Below are 22671 nucleotides of genomic sequence, written 5' to 3'. Positions count from 1 at the left end.
TGTTTTGAAGTATTGGAATTACAATAGTTGTAGCGTTACGTCTGTCGTCAGTCTGTTTTAAAGTATTGGAATTACGATAGCTGTAGCATAACGTCTGTCGTAAGTCAGTGTTGAAGTATTGGAATTACGATAGCTGTAGCATAACGTCTGTCGTAAGTCAGTGTTGAAGTTTTGGAATTACGATAGCTGTAGCATAACGTCTGTCGTAAGTCAGTGTTGAAGTATTGGAATAACGATAGCTGTAGCATAACGTCTGTCGTAAGTCAGTGTTAAAGCATAGGAGTTACGATAGTTGTAGCGTTGCGTCTGTCGTGAATCTGTTTTGAAGTATTGGAATTACAATAGTTGTAGCGTTACGTCTGTCGTAAGTCTGTGTTGAAGTATTGGAATTACGATAGCTGTAGTATAACGTCTGTCGTAAGTCTGTGTTGAAGTATTGGAATAACGATAGTTGTCGCGTTACGTCTGTCGTAAGTCTGTGTTGAAGTATTGGAATTACGATAGCTGTAGCGTTACGTCTGTCGTAAATCTGTTTTGAAGTATTGGAATTACAATAGTTGTCGCGTTACGTCTGTCGTAAGTCAGTGTTGAAGTATTGGAATAACGATAGTTGTAGCGTAACGTCTGTCGTAAGTCTGTGTTGAAGTATTGGAATTACGATAGCAGATGCATAACGTCTGTCGTAAGTCTGTTTTGAAGTATTGGAATTACAATAGTTGTAGCGTTACGTCTGTCGTAAGTCAGTGTGGAAGTATTGGAAAAAACGATAGTTGTAGCGTAACGTCTGTCGTAAGTCTTTGTTGAAGTATTGGAATTACGATAGCTGTAGCATAACGTCTGTCGTAAGTCTGTTTTGAAGTATTGGAATTACAATAGTTGTAGCGTTACGTCTGTCGTCAGTCTGTTATAAAGTATTGGAATTACAATAGTTGTCGCGTTACGTCTGTCGTAAGTCAGTGTTGAAGTATTGGAATTACGATAGCTGTAGCATAACGTCTGTCGTAAGTCTGTTTTGAAGTATTGGAATTACAATAGTTGTAGCGTTACGTCTGTCGTCAGTCTGTTTTAAAGTATTGGAATTACGATAGCTGTAGCATAACGTCTGTCGTAAGTCAGTGTTGAAGTATTGGAATTACGATAGCTGTAGCATAACGTCTGTCGTAAGTCAGTGTTGAAGTTTTGGAATTACGATAGCTGTAGCATAACGTCTGTCGTAAGTCAGTGTTGAAGTATTGGAATTACGATAGCTGTAGCATAACGTCTGTCGTAAGTCTGTTTTAAAGTATTGGAATTACAATAGTTGTCGCGTTACGTCTGTCGTAAGTCAGTGTTGAAGTATTGGAATAACGATAGTTGTAGCGTTGCGTCTGTCGTGAATCTGTTTTGAAGTATTGGAATTACAATAGTTGTAGCGTTACGTCTGTCGTAAATCTGTTTTGAAGTATTGGAATTACAATAGTTGTCGCGTTACGTCTGTCGTAAGTCAGTGTTGAAGTATTGGAATAACGATAGTTGTAGCGTAACGTCTGTCGTAAGTCTGTGTTGAAGTATTGGAATTACGATAGCTGTAGCATAACGTCTGTCGTAAGTCTGTTTTGAAGTATTGGAATTACAATAGTTGTAGCGTTACGTCTGTCGTAAGTCAGTGTGGAAGTATTGGAAAAAATGATAGTTGTAGCGTAACGTCTGTCGTAAGTCTTTGTTGAAGTATTGGAATTACGATAGCTGTAGCATAACGTCTGTCGTAAGTCTGTTTTGAAGTATTGGAATTACAATAGTTGTAGCGTTACGTCTGTCGTCAGTCTGTTTTAAAGTATTGGAATTACAATAGTTGTCGCGTTACGTCTGTCGTAAGTCAGTGTTGAAGTATTGGAATTACGATAGCTGTAGCATAACGTCTGTCGTAAGTCTGTTTTGAAGTATTGGAATTACAATAGTTGTAGCGTTACGTCTGTCGTCAGTCTGTTTTAAAGTATTGGAATTACGATAGCTGTAGCATAACGTCTGTCGTAAGTCAGTGTTGAAGTATTGGAATTACGATAGCTGTAGCATAACGTCTGTCGTAAGTCAGTGTTGAAGTATTGGAATTACGATAGCTGTAGCATAACGTCTGTCGTAAGTCAGTGTTGAAGTATTGGAATTACGATAGCTGTAGCATAACGTCTGTCGTAAGTCAGTGTTAAAGCATAGGAGTTACGATAGTTGTCGCGTTACGTCTGTTGTGAGTCAGTGTTGCCGTATTGGAATAACGATAGTTGTAGCGTTACGTCTGTCGTAAATCTGTTTTGAAGTATTGGAATTACAATAGTTGTCGCGTTACGTCTGTCGTAAGTCTGTGTTGAAGTATTGGAATTACGATAGCTGTAGCATAACGTCTGTCGTAAGTCTGTTTTGAAGTATTGGAATTACGATAGCTGTAGTATAACGTCTGTCGTAAGTCAGTGTTGAAGTATTGGAATAACGATAGTTGTCGCGTTACGTCTGTCGTAAGTCTGTGTTGAAGTATTGGAATTACGATAGCTGTAGCATAACGTCTGTCGTAAGTCTGTTTTGAAGTATTGGAATTACAAATGAATAGTTGTTGCGTTACGTCTGTCGTAAGTCTTAGTTGAAGTATTGTAATATTACAATAGTTGTAGCGTTACGTCTGTCGTAAATCTGTGTTGAAGTATTGGAAATACGATAGTTGTAGCGTTACGTCTGTCGTAAGTCAGTGTTGAAGTATTGGAATTACAATAGTTGTCGCGTTACGTCTGTCGTAAGTCAGTGTTGAAGCATTGGAATTACAATAGTTGTAGCGTTACGTCTGTCGTAAGTCTGTGTTGAAGCATTGGAATTACGATAGCTGTAGCGTTACGTCTGTCGTAAGTCTGTGCTAAAGTATTGGAATTACGATAGTCGAATAGCTACGCTGGCACATCGAGACGGGCCCAGATTCACACCCTCCATCCCATTATCCCGACGAAATACTCAAACTTCCAACATGTGATGCTGTCACTACCTGCGGTGTTGCGCATCAGCAGTTGGTAAAAGCAACTCCTCCTGCCACTACCGGGTAGACACCACAGACACACTATCGACCGGTTTTGTGAATAACAAGAGTGTTGTATCAAGTTTCAACACCCGGCACTTCGTAAATAGCCCTTGACGAAAAGATCATTTTACGTGAACTCGATGTCTTTCGAGACGAGAAATTGTTTGTAGGCCTCATAAGTAAAACGGCAGTATCTGTTTTGAAGATCTATTGATATTTTACGTTAAATTTTCATTTCCTGATCTTCGAATACACGAGTCCACGAATAACCCGTTTTCTTTGTATCCTGTCACCGGTACTTGAAGTCAGTTGGTAATCCATATCTACTGTGTTTATTATTAATACATGCTAAAATGTGAAGCGAAATCGGAAAGGGAGGAATATTTGTTCCAAATCAGTGGAGGTGAGGTGAGGTGAAATGGGGTTTAACGTCGCGTCCAAGATAATTGCACTTATATAGCGACGTGCATGTACGTGTGTGTATTTGTGTGGCTGCTTGTACTAGTCCGGACTGATGCCGATTTATAGTGCTAGCTCACTGAGATACCATACCGCAGTTTAACATGAATACCCCACTCAGACACAGTATTCTGACTCCGAGCCGACCAGTCCTTGTTTTAGCCCCTTAATGATGAGCGCCAGACAGGGTAACAACAAGTACCATCTTTTAACGTCTTTTGGTATGACGCGGAACCGCTCTACCACTAGACCACGGAGGCGGTCTCCAAATCAGTGGAAGTCAGCAACTCTAGGATTTTGACCTCGGATTTTACACTTATTAAGTCTGTGACATTTCAGTACCTATAACTATATCACATGAATATATGTTTGCACGATTTTCACAGGGATTTCTGTTGCCACATGTACAAATGTGTAATCTTAACATTTCCAGGCTTTTGTGAAAAAGCTGGGTCAGTCAAATTTTATCATACCTCCATGTCAGAATGACGAGATCAGATTGGTCCACGTGATCTTGATAAAATACTTTGTAACCCGTCTTGGAGGGGAATACATTTCTCAGCGGGGGCATAAATCTTTTATACCCCGCCATGAGCAATACAGGCTGCATGTGGATTTCTGAGAGACGGAATAAATCGCTTATACCCCGCATCAAAGCAAAATTCAGCACGCTTATTCCGAGTCAATGGAAGTCATGTGCATCGTACATGTTAACCTCATCTCAATCGGGGGCGGTCGGGTAGCCCCGTGGTTAAAGCGTTCGTTCGTCACGCCAAAGACCCGGGTTCGATTCCCGACAATGGTACAATGTGTGAAGCCCATTTTTGTTGTCCCCCGCCGGAACATTGCTGGAATATTGCTAAAAGCGGCGTAAAACCATACTCACTCATTCAGCTCAATCGAACAGCTGTTTTCTATCAATTTTGAAATTGTGTTAATTCTTTAACAATGTCACATTAAAACATGTCCGGCTCGTGGTATAAACCTAACGCGAAACGCTTAAATCCCCTGTACCCCTCGTGATCCTGGTACATCTTATTTTATCTTCTTAAACACAATATGTTCTCGTAGTATTTGGGGGGCACGGGTGGCCCAGTCGTCTAAGGCGCCGCGATTCGCTGTGCAGAGTTGCGTCCCTTGAGCACGCCAGAAACCTATGATTGTGGGTTCGAATCCCGGTTCGCCCCGATTATGTTTGTAGGTTTGTCAGCACCATACCCGTGCTCGTGGGTTTCACCGAAGTGGTAAACATCTGAGACCTGCATCACTTCGGGCTTTCCTCCCACATTAAGCTGACACACCGCGATATAACTGTTAAAAGCGGCGATAAACCCAACTCACTCACTCACTCGTAGTATTTGAACTACAATCTGAGATGATATGACCTTACAAATGCAATGTCAAAATAGGCACTATCTGAACTAAAGATAACAGCTGACCTCCCCAGCTGACGTTAGTAATTGTGTGGCTGTCTTGTTCTTACTACGAAGTGAGACAAAGCATGCGACTGTTGATTTTAGCTACCCTGTCCTTTGTGGCCTATGTGAGTTTATTCTTCTTCGTTAACATTGAACTCGGATTTAAAATGTGTTACATTTTTTATCATCTATGTCTTAAAATCCTCTGGTATTTTTAAATTAATGAGACATTTTATTTAAGTTTGATTAATTAATAAATGTGAGAGATCAATATGGTAGGCGATTAAACCCGCCGCCAGTCATGTTATATCACTGACGGTATTTGTGACGATCTGTTCACATGACGGCTGGGCGCATCCTTAAAATACTACTGCAAATACTGTTTGTTTGTTTGTTGATTGTTGGGGGGTTGGGGGGTGGTGATTAGTTAAAGCTTCTATTTGTCGAAAACCAAGGCTCGATTCAACACATCGGCACCGGGTGTGCTTTCGATCTGGAGTCCACTTCCGACAGAAGAGAGTATTCAGAAAGAGAGTGGTATGTAATTATTTCATGACTTGAAGCCAGTTGGCGTCAGAAGATCGCTGTAAATCCTTAACGGGGCCAATCGGTATTAAATGAATATAGTTAAGGAATGGGTGGGTGGGTTGGTTGGTGGGTGGGTGTTTGGTTGCGGATTTGAACTGATGAGGGGGCAGATAAGGGGGGACGGAACAGATGAGGGGGGACGGAACAGATGAGGGGGGCGGAACAGATGAGGTGGGACGGAACAGATGAGATGGGACGGAACACATGAGGTGGACGGAACAGAAGAGGTGGGACGGAACAGATGAAGGGGGACGGAACAGATGAGGGGGGACGGAACAGATGAGGTGGACGGAACAGATGAGGGGGGACGGAACAGATGAGGGGGGACGGAACAGATGAGGGGGGCGGAACAGATGAGGGGGGACGGAACAGATGAGGGGGGGGGGGGGGCGGAACAGATGAGGGGGGACGGAACAGATGAGATGGGACGGAACACATGAGGGGGGACGGAACAGATGAGGTGGACGGAACAGAAGAGGTGGGACGGAACAGATGAGGGGGGACGGAACAGATGAGATGGGACGAAACACATGAGGTGGACGGAACAGAAGAGGTGGGACGGAACAGATGAATGGGGGCGGAACAGATGAAGTGGACGGAACAGATGAGGGGGGACGGAACAGATGAGGGGGGACGGAACAGATGAGGGGGGCGGAACAGATGAGGGAGGACGGAACAGATGAGGGGGGCGGAACAGATGAGGAGGGACGGAATAGATGAGGGGGGCGGAACAGATTAGGGGGGGGACGGAACAGATGAGGGGGGACGGAACAGATGAGGGGGGACGGAACAGATGAGGGGGGACGGTTCAGATGAGGTTAACGGAACACATGAGATGGGACGGAACACATGAGGTGGACGGAACAGAAGAGGTGGGACGGAACAGATGAGGGGGGACGGAACAGATGAGGGGGGACGGAACAGATGAGGGGGGCGGAACAGATGAGGGGGGACGGAACAGATGAGACGGACGGAACAGATGAGGGGGGCGGAACAGATGAGGGGGGGGGGGGGCGGAACAGATGAGGTGGGACGGAACAGATGAGATGGGACGGAACAGATGAGGTGGTCGGAACAGAAGAGGTGGGACGGAACAGATGAGGGGGGGCGGAACAGATGAGGGGGGACGGAACAGATGAGGTGGACGGAACAGATGAGGGGGGACGGAATAGATGAGGGGGGCGGAACAGATTAGGGGGGGGACGGAACAGATGAGGGGGGACGGAACAGATGAGGGGGGACGGAACAGATGAGGGGGGACGGTTCAGATGAGGTTAACGGAACACATGAGATGGGACGGAACACATGAGGTGGACGGAACAGAAGAGGTGGGACGGAACAGATGAGGGGGGACGGAACAGATGAGGGGGGACGGAACAGATGAGGGGGGCGGAACAGATGAGGGGGGACGGAACAGATGAGACGGACGGAACAGATGAGGGGGGCGGAACAGATGAGGGGGTGGGGGGGGGGGGGGGGCGGAACAGATGAGGTGGGACGGAACAGATGAGATGGGACGGAACAGATGAGGTGGTCGGAACAGAAGAGGTGGGACGGAACAGATGAGGGGGGACGGAACAGATGAGGGGGACGGAACAGATGAGGGGGAACGGAACAGATGAGGGGGACGGAACAGATGAGGGGGACGGAACAGATGAGGCTGAACGGAACAGATGAGGGGGACGGAACAGATGAGGGGGACGGAACAGATGAGGGGGGCGGAGCAGATGAGGGGGGACGGAACAGATGAGGGGGGACAGAACAGATGAGGTGGACGGAACAGAAGAGGTGGGACGGAACAGATGAGGGGGGACGGAACAGATGAGGGAGGACGGAACAGATGAGGGGGGCGGAACAGGTGAGGGGGGACGGAACAGATGAGGGGGGACGGAACAGATGAGGGGGGACGGAACAGATGAGGGGGGGGGGGGACGGTTCAGATGAGGTGGACGGAACAGATGAGATGGGACGGAACACATGAGGTGGACGGAACAGAAGAGGTGGGACGGAACAGATGAGGGGGACGGAACAGATGAGGGGGGACGGAACAGATGAGATGGGACGGAACACATGAGGGGGGACGGAACAGATGAGGTGGACGGAACAGAAGAGGTGGGACGGAACAGATGAGGGGGGACGGAACAGATGAGATGGGACGAAACACATGAGGTGGACGGAACAGAAGAGGTGGGACGGAACAGATGAATGGGGGCGGAACAGATGAAGTGGACGGAACAGATGAGGGGGGACGGAACAGATGAGGGGGGACGGAACAGATGAGGGGGGCGGAACAGATGAGGGGGGACGGAACAGATGAGGGGGGCGGAACAGATGAGGAGGGACGGAACAGATGAGATGGGACGGAACACATGAGGGGGGACGGAACAGATGAGGTGGACGGAACAGAAGAGGTGGGACGGAACAGATGAGGGGGGGCGGAACAGATGAGGTGGACGGAACAGAAGAGGTGGGACGGAACAGATGAGGGGGGGCGGAACAGAAGAGGTGGGACGGAACAGATGAGGGGGGACGGAACAGATGAGGGGGGACGGAACAGATGAGGGGGGCGGAACAGATGAGGGGGGACGGAACAGATGAGACGGACGGAACAGATGAGGGGGGCGGAACAGATGAGGGGGGGGGGGGGCGGAACAGATGAGGTCGGACGGAACAGATGAGATGGGACGGAACAGATGAGGTGGTCGGAACAGAAGAGGTGGGACGGAACAGATGAGGGGGGACGGAACAGATGAGGGGGACGGAACAGATGAGGGGGAACGGAACAGATGAGGGGGACGGAACAGATGAGGGGGACGGAACAGATGAGGCTGAACGGAACAGATGAGGGGGACGGAACAGATGAGGGGGACGGAACAGATGAGGGGGGCGGAGCAGATGAGGGGGGACAGAACAGATGAGGGGGGACAGAACAGATGAGGTGGACGGAACAGAAGAGGTGGGACGGAACAGATGAGGGGGGACGGAACAGATGAGGGGGGACGGAACAGATGAGGGGGGCGGAACAGGTGAGGGGGGACGGAACAGATGAGGGGGGACGGAACAGATGAGGGGGGACGGAACAGATGAGGGGGGGGGGGGGACGGTTCAGATGAGGTGGACGGAACAGATGAGGTGGGACGGAACAGATGAGGGGGGACGGAACAGATGAGATGGGACGAAACACATGAGGTGGACGGAACAGAAGAGGTGGGACGGAACAGATGAATGGGGGCGGAACAGATGAAGTGGACGGAACAGATGAGGGGGGACGGAACAGATGAGGGGGGACGGAACAGATGAGGGGGGCGGAACAGATGAGGGGGGACGGAACAGATGAGGGGGGCGGAACAGATGAGGAGGGACGGAACAGATGAGATGGGACGGAACACATGAGGGGGGACGGAACAGATGAGGTGGACGGAACAGAAGAGGTGGGACGGAACAGATGAGGGGGGGCGGAACAGATGAGGGGGGACGGAACAGATGAGGTGGACGGAACAGATGAGGGGGACGGAATAGATGAGGGGGGCGGAACAGATTAGGGGGGGGACGGAACAGATGAGGGGGGACGGAACAGATGAGGGGGGACGGAACAGATGAGGGGGGGACGGTTCAGATGAGGTTAACGGAAACACATGAGATGGGACGGAACACATGAGGTGGACGGAACAGAAGAGGTGGGACGGAACAGATGAGGGGGGACGGAACAGATGAGGGGGGACGGAACAGATGAGGGGGGCGGAACAGATGAGGGGGGACGGAACAGATGAGACGGACGGAACAGATGAGGGGGGCGGAACAGATGAGGGGGGGGGGGGGGGGGGGGGGCGGAACAGATGAGGTGGGACGGAACAGATGAGATGGGACGGAACAGATGAGGTGGTCGGAACAGAAGAGGTGGGACGGAACAGATGAGGGGGGACGGAACAGATGAGGGGGACGGAACAGATGAGGGGGAACGGAACAGATGAGGGGGACGGAACAGATGAGGGGGACGGAACAGATGAGGCTGAACGGAACAGATGAGGGGGACGGAACAGATGAGGGGGACGGAACAGATGAGGGGGGCGGAGCAGATGAGGGGGGACAGAACAGATGAGGGGGGACAGAACAGATGAGGTGGACGGAACAGAAGAGGTGGGACGGAACAGATGAGGGGGGACGGAACAGATGAGGGGGACGGAACAGATGAGGGGGGCGGAACAGGTGAGGGGGGACGGAACAGATTAGGGGGGACGGAACAGATGAGGGGGGACGGAACAGATGAGGGGGGGGGGGGACGGTTCAGATGAGGTGGACGGAACAGATGAGATGGGACGGAACACATGAGGTGGACGGAACAGAAGAGGTGGGACGGAACAGATGAGGGGGACGGAACAGATGAGGGGGGCGGAGCAGATGAGGGGGGACAGAACAGATGAGGGGAGCGGAACAGATGAGGGGGGGTGGAACAGATGAGGTTGGACAGAACAGATGAGGTGGAAGGAACAGATGAGGGGGGCGGAACACATGAGGGGGGACGGAACAGATGAGGTGGACGGAACAGAAGAGGTGGGACGGAACAGATGAGGGGGGACGGAACAGATGAGGGGGGACGGAACAGATGAGGTGGACGGAACAGATGAGGGGGGACGGAACAGATGAGGGGGGGCGGAACAGGTGAGGGGGGACGGAACAGATGAGGGGGGACGGAACAGATGAGGGGGGACGGAACAGATGAGGGGGGGGGGGACGGTTCAGATGAGGTGGACGGAACAGATGAGGGGGGACGGAACAGATGAGGGGGGACGGAACAGATGAGATGGGACAGAACAGATGAGGGGGGACGGAACAGATGAGGTGGGACGGAACAGATGAGGGGGGACGGAACAGATGAGATGGGACGGAACAGATGAGGGGGGGGGGGGGGGACGGTTCAGATGAGGTGGACGGAACAGATGGGGTGGGACGGAACAGATGAGGGGGGACGGAACAGATGAGATGGGACGGAACAGATGAGGGGGGACGGAACAGATGAGGTGGGACGGAACAGATGAGGGGTTGGGGGCAGATGAGATGGGACGGAACAGATGAGGGGGGACGGAACAGATGAGGTGGGACGGAACAGATGAGGTGGACGGAACAGATGAGGGGGGACGGAACAGATGAGGTGGACGGAACAGATGAGGGGGGACGGAACAGATGAGGGGGGCGGAACAGATGAGGGGGGACGGAACAGATGAGGGGGAACGGAACAGATGAGGGGGACGGAACAGATGAGGGGGGACGGAACAGATGAGGGGGGCGGAACAGATGAGGGGGGACAGAACAGATGGGGTGGGACTGAACAGATGAGGGGGGACGGAACAGATGAGATGGGACGGAACAGATGAGATGGACGGAACAGATGAGATGGACGGAACAGATGAGATGGGACGGAACAGATGAGGGGTTGGGGACAGATGAGATGGGACGGAACAGATGAGGGGGGACGGAACAGATGAGGTGGGACGGAACAGATGAGGTGGACGGAACAGATGAGGGGGGACGGAACAGATGAGGGGGGACGGAACAGATGAGGTGGACGGAACAGATGAGGTGGGACGGAACAGATGAGGTGGACGGAACAGATGAGGGGGGACGGAACAGATGAGGGGGGACGGAACAGATGAGGTGGACGGAACAGATGAGGGGGGGCGGAACAGATGAGGGGGGCGGAACAGATGAGGGGGGACGGAACAGATGAGGTGGGACGGAACAGATGAGGGGTTGGGGGCAGATGAGATGGGACGGAACAGATGAGGTAGACGGAACAGATGAGGTGGGACGGAACAGATGAGGTGGACGGAACAGAAGAGGTGGGACGGAACAGATGAGGGGTTGGGGGCAGATGAGATGGGACGGAACAGATGAGGTGGGACGGAACAGATGAGGTGGACGGAACAGATGAGGGGGGACGGAACAGAAGAGGTGGGACGGAACAGATGAGGGGTTGGGGGCAGATGAGATGGGACGGAACAGATGAGGTAGACGGAACAGATGAGGTGGGACGGAACAGATGAGGTGGACGGAACAGAAGAGGTGGGACGGAACAGATGAGGGGTTGGGGGCAGATGAGATGGGACGGAACAGATGAGGTGGGACGGAACAGATGAGGTGGACGGAACAGATGAGGGGGGACGGAACAGATGAGGGGGGACGGAACAGATGAGGGGGGACGGAACAGATGAGGTGGACGGAACAGATGAGGGGGGACGGAACAGATGAGGGGGGCGGAACAGATGAGGGGGGACGGAACAGATGAGGGGGGACGGAACAGATGAGGGGGAACGGAACAGATGAGGGGGACGGAACAGATGAGGGGGGACGGAACAGATGAGGGGGGCGGAACAGATGAGGGGGGACAGAACAGATGGGGTGGGACGAATGTAATAATATTTGTTTTGATTTCTCTCATCCTAGTACATAGATTCACCCTGATAATGATAGTCTTTGTTTGTCAGCACCATTGACAAGTGCTCGCGGGCTTTACACGTTTATTTGTCTGTTCGTTTGTCCATGTGTGAATGTGTGAAGCCCATTTCTGATGTTCCCCGCCGTGAATTGCTGGAAAAGTGCTAAAAGCGGCGTAAAACCATACTCACTCACTATTCACTCACTCACTTCTTCCATCTATTCCAGGCCCAATTCGGGTTGGGCATCTTTGAATTTGGAACCGGAAAAATCAGTGGGTACACATTCGAGTATCATCGTTCAGCGGTGAGTATCAGTGCGCCTTTGATTAATGGGGTGATAACCTCAGTCCCATACAGATAGATGATTATGATATATATCATTTTTTTGCAAACATGTTCCAACGAATATTATAATCTCCACACCGGGAATGTTCCTCTCTTAAATTGACGTAAAATCGCAAAGCAGAGAAATACCTATTGTAGATAAACTTTGCGAACTCCGGATCAAATGAACTGAACACAGTTCATTTATTTGAAATGTTATATTTTGAATATTATTTGAATTTGAATATTATTTCCTTCAATTGGGTGTAAATTGTATTGCTTTTACCAACCGGTGATTTATAAAAAAAAGTTGATTTCTGAAACGGAAATTGGGGCTAGATTGATTTCCTTAATTCTGAGAATTTCCAAGGGACACCAACCGTGCATATTTGCTTACTGTTCTCGTCATTTGCACTATTTAACCTGCTGTCTGCTCATTGTCTCTTCAGATGTATTAATACGCCCTATATACTTGTAACATATATTGGCATACATGCACTTGAGCAATGACAGAACAGCACTACATCAACAGTTATAATAACTAGACTGCCAAACAAGGCACCTTCCACAGTTTACTATGGTGTTGCACAAGTTTAAACTTCTCATTGGCATTGTTTTAATCAATGACTTACTGAGGAATTATCGCTGGAAATATTTTCAGTAATTATGACGTTTGATTTTATGCTGATTGGCCAGTTCACTAATTTGAACTAATAAATTGATGTTTCCCAAATTCAAATAACAAAGAAACTTTCAGTTAACTTTTAGATAATTATTCTAGATTTGATTACATTGGTGCTGAAAGAAATTTCCTTACAAGGTTAAACAAAACAAAAATGAAAATTATAACTTGCAGAATACCCCCACCCCAAATCCCCCAACCAGGCTTTTGTGTGCCTTTGGTTTCCAATGTTTCATTAGTGCCCGAAGAATGTGTAAGTTACTGATATGATCTAATTGATGACACATTGTGAACTTGGCCCAGGATCTCGTGCTGGTTAGGAACGCCACTGCCTGTTTCATTGTTGAAACTGATGAAGACCTGACAGAGAAGATGAGGAACAGGGGAAGTCGGGAAGGATTGGAGGTACAGTGTGAGTTAGTGAGTGAGTGAGTGAGTAAGTGAGGCTGTGTTTTGGGTGAATGAGTGAATGAATTGTGTTAGGCTGTGTTTTGAGTAAGTGAGTGAGTGAGTGAGTGAGTGAGTGAGTGAGTGAGTGAAAGAGATTGTCACTTGTGTGTGGATGTGTTTTGGGTGAGTGAGTGAATTGTGTGTGGCTGTATTTTAAATGTGTGCGTGAGTGGGTGGCTGTGTTTTGGGCGAGTGAGTGAGTCACTTGTTTGTTGCTGTGTTTGGGTGAGTTAGTGAGTGACTGCAGGTGAGTGAGTGGGTGGGTGCGTGCGTGCGTGATTTAGCTAGTAAGTGAGTGAGATATTTGGTTAGTTGATTGACATGTGTATCTTGCATGTCATCGTATCCAGGCTCGATTATTTACACACCGCCGTCACATAGCTGAACTATCTCTGAGTGCGGCTTTAAACAACAAACAGGGGCGGTCGGGTAGCCTAGTGGTTAAAACGTTCGCTCGTCACGCCGAAGACCCGGGTTCGATTCCCGACATGGGTACAATGTGTGAAGCCCATTTCTGGTGTCCCCCGCCGTGATATTGCTGGAATATTGCTAAAAGCGGCGTAAAACCATATTCACTCACTCACTAAAACAACAAACAAGCATTACGGAGTTCATTGAAATTGCGACCCTCGTGTTCCTTGAGGAGTCATGTGCACGTGACCGATTGTCAGATATCCATTAATATCATCCATGTAATTTCGTCTGTGACACCCGTATCAAATAATCACCATCAAATAACCATTCATCGTTTGTTTCATTTTTAGCCACCATCAAACATGGGTACAGTAAACTACGGTTATAACGAACACGCTTATAACGAACTAACGGATATAACGAACTAACTTTTTAGTCCCGACTATTTGGTGTAGTTATACTGTATATATGCTTATAACGAATTACGGTTATAACGAACTAAAATTAGTAGTCCCTTTGAGTTCGTTATAACCGTAGTTTACTCTATATACTTTCTCTTGCCTTGATACACTATCTTTTCTAATGTTCCGAGTCATGTTGACACGCGCATGCGCTGTTCTTTCAGAACGAGTTGTACGGTCAGATCCTTGCCGAAATGGGCGAGACTGTGGCGAAGCTGACCGACCTCCGCAGCGACTACCATGACATCAGGGCGGTAGCCGAATGTTTTCACCACGACGTATTCAAGTTACAGTACTCTTCATCATAATGCTTTAGCAAAGTGTATGATTATATTAAAGAATGACTTTTATTTAAAAAATGTCCTTTCGTGTGTTTTAAGTTCGACTTTGTTTTGATTATGCAATGAAATTGAAACAATTGTTAATCGTTCAATCATGAACAGCAGATGATCCGTTCTTCTTTATATTACCATTTCTCACACTGATTAAGAAAGAAGATTCAGATGAATGGAAGGTCATCACAACTTCATAACGTGTGTTTTTATGACGTCGTGCTATCTCAACAATGCAGCATGTGTGACGTCGAAACACTGACGTTTTGGATTTCTCAACAATGCACTATGACGTCATATCGTCTGGAGACCAATCAGCCGGAAGAACGGTTATGTTGTGGGTCATTTTGCCCCCAGGGGCGTGTATCGTTGTTTACATTGAATGATGCCGAATTTCTCTGCAATAACCATAGGGACTTGGTCCCTCGCACGATATGGCCGGTCGTTAGAGGCGACACAATTGGATTGGGTGGTCAGTCTGGGTGGAAAGGGTGGTCAGTTTGGGTAGATAGGGTGGTCAGTTTCAGTTGGTTGGCTGGTCATTATCGATCGGATCGCCTTCACTGGGAACCGCCATTTTGTTTGAAACGAAGGCAAGTGGCATCAGAGGTGGAATCTGATTGGTTAAATAGCACATAGAAGGGACATAACTCGTAAGCAAAGGTGGAAACTGGATTTTTATAGTCAGTTAACTCCCTTGCCGAGGGAAGATGGCTGAGCGCGGCGTTGAACAACAAACAAACAACCGTTTCTTGAATGACTTAATCAGGCCTTTGATGGTGAAACCTTGTTTGAAAAAGTTAAGGTGTAAGCAAAATGTGTCTTTCCGTGGAATCTGAATGAAATGGACGTGCTCAGTTGTACTGAAGAAGTAGTAAAATATAGACACCATGAGCTGGGGCTGAAGGTATGCTGCACGACGGTTTGGTACATAAACCTATATGGTCGACTGTGTACTAAATGACAAGGTGGAGAGTGAGTTAGGTCAACACAACTTTTAACATTATTCCAGTTAATGTGGGAGGAAAGCCCGAGGTGATGCGGGTCTCAGACGTTTACCACTTCGGTGAAACCCACGAGCACGGGTATGGTGCTGACAAACCTAGAAACGTAATCGGGGCGAACCGGGATTCGAACCCACGATCACAGGTTTCTAGCGTACCCAAGGGACGCAACTCTGCACAGTGAATTGCGGTGCCTGAGACGACTGAGCCATCCCCCATGAGGCTGGAGAGTACAGGATTAGTAATTGCGCTCCTCAAGCTAGGCTATTGACAGGTTCTTGTATTTCAGTCCTGTTCCATAGTTTGTTAAAAACGCTGTGTCTCCGTATGTTGTTCGGGATGTGCTTATTGTACGTCTCGGGTTCGATTCCCACTTAAGAATCTCCTTGTGAAGCCCACCATGTGTGGCCCATCCTTTGCTTGATAGTATTTATTTATTTGTTTGTTTGTTTGCTGTTTAACGCCGCGCTTAGTTCTATTTCAGCTATACGATAGCTATGTAAATTATCGAGTCTCGATCACACAATCCCGTGTTTGACATCATGAGCACCGATCTACTCAATTGGGATACGATGACATGTAACAACCGAGTCAGATTCTGACCACCCGGTCCCGTGAGTCGTCTTTTACGACAAGCATGGGTTGCTGAAGACCTATTCTCAATCGGATCTTCATGGGTCTTTTATTATAGTAGCTCACTAACCCATAAAATCTGCGAACACAAATACCCAGGGAGCATTACTTTATGAGAGGGTTAAACTGACACTATATTCATCTAGGAGCTTGGCGTATACGTCAGCTCGAACACGCTGTTTCTGAAGCACTCGGCCACGGCCCAGTTGTCGTGGTAGTTGCTGCGGAGGTCGGTGATGCTGCTAACTGTCTCGCCGGTGTGGGCTTTAATCTGGGCGTAGAGCTCATCCTGGGGAAGCATGAGACCAGATGTTTATATGACAGGTGTGTAGGAAATAATGAGGAGAGGTGAAGTTGGTTTAATGTTGGATTCACGATTATTGCACTTACATAGCGACTTAATTATTCGTTCGTTGACATTTTTCGATATACTTTACGAGTTTTTCCAAGACTCACTAAGACGTTTAGTTTAGGCCTTGACTAAGATGTGCAATTAAGACTAAACATAACGACAGTGAGTGAGTGAGTGAGTGAGTGAGTGAGTGAGTGAGTATCTGGTTTTACGTCGCTTTTAGGAATATTCGAGAAATTTCACGAGGGACACAAACAATGGGCTTTACACATTGAACCCATTTGTAGAATCGATACTGGGTATTCAACGCGTCGAGTGAACCGCTAGGCTATCCAAATGTAAATATATTAAATGTAACTAATAGTTAAAATTATTTGCAAAACCCTCTGCGATATGTACTAAAGGAATGTGGCCTCTTGAGTGCTTGAATGAAGATTGATTGACAATGTTGAAGGATAAATGCTTCAGATGTTGCTCACATAAAAACAAAACAAACACTGATGACGAACCTCGAGCTGTTCCCTGGTATCTCTGTGTTCCATCTTGCTGACGATGTCCTTGGTGGCGTCCACGACGAAGCAGGCAGTGGCGTTTCTCACAAGGATCAGATCCTGCCGCATAGAAATCATTGTACAAAATATGTGTCCTCCTAGACTGGTACCCTATCCTAGCGGCTGCAGTTGTAGTGCAGAAATGAGCGCAAGCGCTCGAGGGCAGGCAAACCAGTTTAGTGTCCTCCTTCTCAAGGTCTCGCTCTTTCGCGTTGGTTCACACGAGATTGAAAACAACGACCAATGACAATCAGGGGATTCCCCGCCAGCTTTGCAAATGCGTTGTCAGCTAAACCGTATCCACCTATCCAGGTCTTTCCGTTCAAATGATGTTATGGCTTCCGCTGTTTAATATTTAGCACACTGTTTGTGATCCACGTAGTTTTTATTCAAATATATACATATGCTTGGAGTATACAGCTCTGTGTCCCAGGTATCTCTCATCATAACACTTCAGAGAAAACAGAATTTTTTTATTTTTTTTATATTTTTTTAGAAGAAATTTGATTACATGGAAACTGTTTTTTTCTTTTAATATATATCTTGTTCAGATTAAGGCATTTATTTATAGACATTAAGGCATTCGGTGGATTTATATTCTTATCTGTCACAATAAGAAAGAGAACATTATGAAAAAGAAAGTGGAGCGAATAATTCAAGAACCTACTTACACCATTCCTGTGGTATTCAAAGGAATACCCATGGATGCGATCTTGGTTTCCAAAGTTGTAGATGTCGCCAAAATTGGGGAACTGACCCTGAAAGATACAAAGAAATGTCTGCAGACAGGCAGTACGTAGACTCAGGTGAGCCCAACATCGGGGGTGTCCAAAGATCCTGATAGGGAGAAATAGAAATTCTAATAAGCAATCTGGCACACACAAAAAAGAATGGGATGGGTTTAAAGTCGCTTTGATCAGTATTACAGTTATATCACGGCATGTAAGCTTAATGTGGGAGGAAAGTCCGAAGTGATGCAGGTCTCAGACGTTTACCACTTTGTTGAAACACCAAAACACCATTTGGTGCTGACAAACCTGGAAACATAATCGGGGCGAACCGGGATTCGAACCCACAATCATAGGTTTCTGGCGTGTCCAAGGGACGCGAATTGCGGCGCCTAAGACGACTTGGATACCCGTGCACCACAACAAAAAATAGTTGCGGCAGTCTGTTTATCTTAACCATGAGTGAGTGAGTGATTTGGGTTTAACGCCGCTTTTAACATTATTCCAGTTATATCACGGCGTGTCAGTTTCATGTGGGAGGAAACCCCGAAGTGATGCAGGTCTCAGACGTCTACCACTTTGGTGAAACCCACAAGCACGGGTATGGTGCTGACAAACCTAGAAACATAATCGGGGCGAACCGGGATTCGAACCCACAATCATAGGTTTCTGGCGTGTCCAAGGGACGCAACTCTGCACAGCGAATCGCGGCGCCTCAGACGACTGGGCCACCCGTGCCCCCATCTGAGCCATGAGCAGACAACAGGATTCTTGCACGTCATTGAGATTCAACCAGCGTTCCCTATAACTAAAACAAAACGTGTTGTGCCAAACACAAGGATGTGTCTAGATTTGCATAATGCATGCGTTTCAAATTCTGTAATTCCTCTCAACCACTATCGTCTATTTAGGTTTGGGCGCTAAGGGCGATCTGAAAGTCACTGGAAATATAATACTTTTTGTCTTAAATAGTGTTAACATCGTTCACCATTTGTTTTTTGTTGTTATGGCGGTCGAACTAGACGTAAAAATATACTTTCGAAAGCTTATTATAAGCATATGATTGATCAGATACAGGTACAGAATGCTGTGAGTTTGTTTACTTCTATATATACATATACATACTTCAATGCATATAACACCCAAACAAAAAGAGTACAAAAACACAGTATATATTTTAATTATTTCATTAATGAACTATTAGGTCGCGAAAAACGTTATTTGAATTTTTTTTATTTTTCTATGAAACGCGGATGCATCTATACATTCTGGTGGACTTACACATGCAATGACTACTAGACACATACTCTGATGGACTTACATATGCATTCACGACTAGATAATACATCTTGGTGGACCTAAATACGCAATGATGGCAAGATATACATTCTGGTGGACTTACATATACAAAAACGAATAGATGTGCACTCTGAGCGACTTATGTATGCAATGACAACTAGACATACATTCTGCTGGACTTACATATGCAATCTGGTGGACTTACATATGCAATAACGACTAGCTATACATTCTGATAAACTTACATATGCAATGGCGACCAGTCCGAGAACTATGAAAGTCTTCATGATGTTAGAGATGTGAAGGTGTGACAGAAGCTCAGGTGTGCCACGACTTATATAACCATGCATTGAGATAACGGTACACTGAGATAAGAAAGTGCAGAATCATTGACACTTTAACCCCTGAAATCCAGAAAACCTGGAACCCTGTCTTCAAGGCTGCCTGTGAATGAGTGGGTGGGTGGGTGAATGAGGTTTTACGTGTGTTTAGCAATATTACAACATGATCAAAATGGCAGGATAGCCTGAAATCATCATCATCATCATCATCATCATCATCATCATCATCATCTCTCTCTGTGTCTCTGTCTCTCTCTCTCTCTTTATATATATATATATATATATATACAAAAATGAGGTAAATGTTCACTCGGTGTACATGTAATATATAATAAAATAATAAAGTCCACGTTAGTCCATCATCTTCTTTATATCAGTTTCATACATAGTACTTTCGCTGTCTCATGACAGCTCTTCAGTGTAACTGACAATGACATATAATGACGTCATACTTATGATGACGTCATACATTACAACTGTGACGTCATAATGTATTTACACACTCCAGCGACGACACCAAGTAATTTAACAATTGTAGGGAGACATTTGAATTAAATATACAGTATTTGTAAAGTAACAGTGCAACATTTACGATTGAAATGACAAATCTATTAATACATTCTAGAGTTCAATTTTGGTTTCATCAATTGGATAAACATTTGTTCTTTTTCCAGTCTCAGCTGCTTGTTACTTGTATACAATTTATAAAACGGAAAAATAGTAAATTTCCCGTTTCCGCAATCATCAATGTGTTTGCTGACACCTATGCATCGAACATTAGGGTCTCTAATCTGCTGTTTGTGTACAGTGACTCTATCTATTAATTCCATGCCGGTTTCACCGATGTAGTTTTCGCCGCATCCCGAACATCTCATAACATACACCACATCTTTGCTGCGGCAGTTTATGTCGGCTTTTACATTGAAACCATTGCCATTTGCAAAAAAGAAAGTAGTACCTTCACTTATGATGTTACACGTGCCGCATCTTGGTGTGTTACATCTACTTACACATGGTACACTCTCTGTACAAGAATATTTGGATGGACAAAGAATTTGCTTGAGATTTTTTGGTTGCCTGGTACTTTTTATAATTTTAAATTTATTCAGTCCTTGTTTCATTTTATCGCTTTGTTGTAGAATTGGGAGGTTGTCCCTTATGGCTGGCATGATATCACAGTTATTAGGATTAAAGGTTGACACAAACGGTATAATTTGATCGCCCACAGATTTTTCATTAGGTTTCAGGAGAGTATGTCTTGGAATTTTTAAAGACTTTTCTATTGCGTCATTTATGACGCGAAGCGGATCTCCTAGCTTCCTGAGATACCCCATCAATTCTTTCAATCTTAAATCTCTTTTATCCGTTTCCGACACGATGGTACATACTCTCCGCGTAAGTGAATAAGGAATGTTAGTTCGTGTATGCCTGGGGTGACATGAACCGAATTGTAGGTATTGATGGGTGTCCGTTGGTTTGTAGTAGATATCTGTTTTCAATTTAGTATCTTCCTTAACTACAAGGACGTCCAGAAATGGAATTTCGCTCTCGCTAGACTCCATAGTAAAACTGATGGAAGGATGGAGCTTATTAATAATATCCAGAAAAATGTCTAAATTTTCACGAGTTGAGAGCCAAACTAAAAACGAAGCGTCCAAAATCGCTTCCAAGTTTCGCGCACATGTTTGGCAATGGATTCTGACATGAAATCGTGTACCTTGCTGTTAAGAATATCCTCTATATAGCCCATCACAAGTGTAGCGTATGTTGGGGCGACTTTCGTTCCCATGGCCGTTCCCTTTCTTTGATGATAGAATGTTCCGTTGAAACAGACGGTATTATTTTCTAAGACTAATCTTAAAGATTCCACGATGAAACTTTCCGAAAATTCAGTGTCGATAGCCTCAGGATGTTTTCTCAGCCAAAACTGAACTGCTTCCAATCCCAGATCATGGGGTATGTTGGTAAATAAACTCTTCACATCAAAGGTGGCTAGAGTCGCATCAATAGGTACGGCATCGGGCAGGTGGGAAAGAAAGTCTACATCGTCTCTTACAAAACTCGGTACATGCATATGCTTTGTTAATGGTTTTAAAATGATATCGACCAGATTACTTAGGGGCTGAGTCGGGCTGTTCGGTCCTCCGACAATCGGTCTGAATGTCAAATCAGGACAGCTGGTAATTTCGATATACTCCGCATTCTGTTCGGCATTAGCATTATTTATCAATTTACTTTTATGGATCTTGGGTAGTCCATAGAAATTAGCCGTCTGCGGGTCACAGTTTATTAAGTAGTCTTTTTCTTTAGGGTGTAGATCTCCAGAGAAGTCATCACTATGTTTTTTAATCTTCTTAATTACAGCTTTTTCAGTATTATCTGTTTCAATGTAAAATTCCTTGTCTTGCAATAATTCATAATGTTTTTATTCATAATATTCCGAGTCCATTATTACGACTGCGCCGCCTTTATCTGCTTCCTTAATAACAATCGATTTGTCATTTTTAAGATCCTCCACAGCTTTACGTTCTTCCAGTGATAAGTTGGCATGGCACTTCCTGATGTTCCGTAGAGGATATTTCTCCAGGTTGTTTAAGTAGTCATCAAGGTATTTATCCCTGTTCTTTTTTGGATTGAACATGCTTTTGTTCCTTAATAATGGTCTATTTGTGATCGAATTTTTATCGGAAACGGATATATCATCCTCTTGATCATCGCATTCAAAATATTCCATGAGTCTCAGTCTTCTACTGAATACATGAATGTCCACTTTAAGCTCTTCGTGATTCTGTGACGGAGTTGGCGTGAACTTTAGACCCCGTTTTAGTAAACTTATTTCAGCTGTAGTGAGTTGTCTTTTAGAAATGTTAATTATTTTCGGGTCAACGCGTTGTTTTTCTTCTGCAGCAGTCACATTTCTTTGAATCTGTGCCTTGTTTGGTGGCTGTACCCTAAAAAATATCTGTTGTAATCCTCACGTTGTGCATTATGTGGTCTGCTGTAATCACCATGCTGTATATTATTGACTCTTCCTTGTTCTCTGCTACGTCCTCTTCCGCGTCCTGTACCACGCAGGAAACGTTTTTCCTGGTTCCCATGATAGTATGTGCGATTTGATTTAAAGTGGTTCAAATATTCTGCATGTTTTGGTCTCGTCGACATCGCGG

At 46.2% G+C, this 22671-nt stretch overlaps 2 protein-coding genes across 2 annotated transcripts; one reads left to right on the top strand and one right to left on the bottom strand.

The window, feature by feature from the left end:
- The first annotated feature begins 4931 nt into the window (after nucleotides 1–4931).
- LOC124116389 lies at nucleotides 4932–14626 on the top strand. Its single transcript, XM_046477708.2, has 4 exons — nucleotides 4932–5036; nucleotides 12160–12237; nucleotides 13243–13344; nucleotides 14429–14626. The coding sequence occupies exons 1-4, from the start codon at nucleotides 4995–4997 to the stop codon at nucleotides 14570–14572; spliced, it is 366 nt and encodes a 121-aa protein (XP_046333664.2). The 5' UTR covers nucleotides 4932–4994; the 3' UTR covers nucleotides 14573–14626.
- A 1701-nt stretch (nucleotides 14627–16327) lies between these two features.
- Nucleotides 16328–19542, bottom strand: LOC125371572. Its single transcript, XM_046477692.2, has 4 exons — nucleotides 19409–19542; nucleotides 17808–17894; nucleotides 17095–17196; nucleotides 16328–16522 (listed from the first exon to the last, which is right to left on the bottom strand). The coding sequence occupies exons 1-4, from the start codon at nucleotides 19511–19513 to the stop codon at nucleotides 16376–16378; spliced, it is 441 nt and encodes a 146-aa protein (XP_046333648.2). The 5' UTR covers nucleotides 19514–19542; the 3' UTR covers nucleotides 16328–16375.
- Nucleotides 19543–22671: the final 3129 nt, after the last annotated feature.

This window comes from Haliotis rufescens, unplaced genomic scaffold, assembly GCF_023055435.1.
Source record: "Haliotis rufescens isolate VD_foot unplaced genomic scaffold, xgHalRufe1.0.p SCAF_13, whole genome shotgun sequence".
NCBI lineage: Eukaryota > Metazoa > Mollusca > Gastropoda > Lepetellida > Haliotidae > Haliotis > Haliotis rufescens.
Note: the sequence above shows the minus strand (reverse complement) of the source record. Positions and strands in the feature narration are given on the sequence as shown.

Coding starts and splice junctions, on each gene's coding strand:
- LOC124116389 (XM_046477708.2), top strand. CDS start 4,995: ATGCGACTGTTGATTTTAGCTACCCTGTCCTTTGTGGCCTAT. Junction 5,037..12,159: donor CCCTGTCCTTTGTGGCCTAT/GTGAGTTTATTC, acceptor CATCTATTCCAG/GCCCAATTCGGGTTGGGCAT. Junction 12,238..13,242: donor TCGAGTATCATCGTTCAGCG/GTGAGTATCAGT, acceptor AACTTGGCCCAG/GATCTCGTGCTGGTTAGGAA.
- LOC125371572 (XM_046477692.2), bottom strand. CDS start 19,513: ATGCATGGTTATATAAGTCGTGGCACACCTGAGCTTCTGTCACACCTT. Junction 17,895..19,408: donor GACTGGTCGCCATTGCATAT/GTAAGTTTATCA, acceptor TGTATCTTTCAG/GGTCAGTTCCCCAATTTTGG. Junction 17,197..17,807: donor TTGAATACCACAGGAATGGT/GTAAGTAGGTTC, acceptor TCTATGCGGCAG/GATCTGATCCTTGTGAGAAA.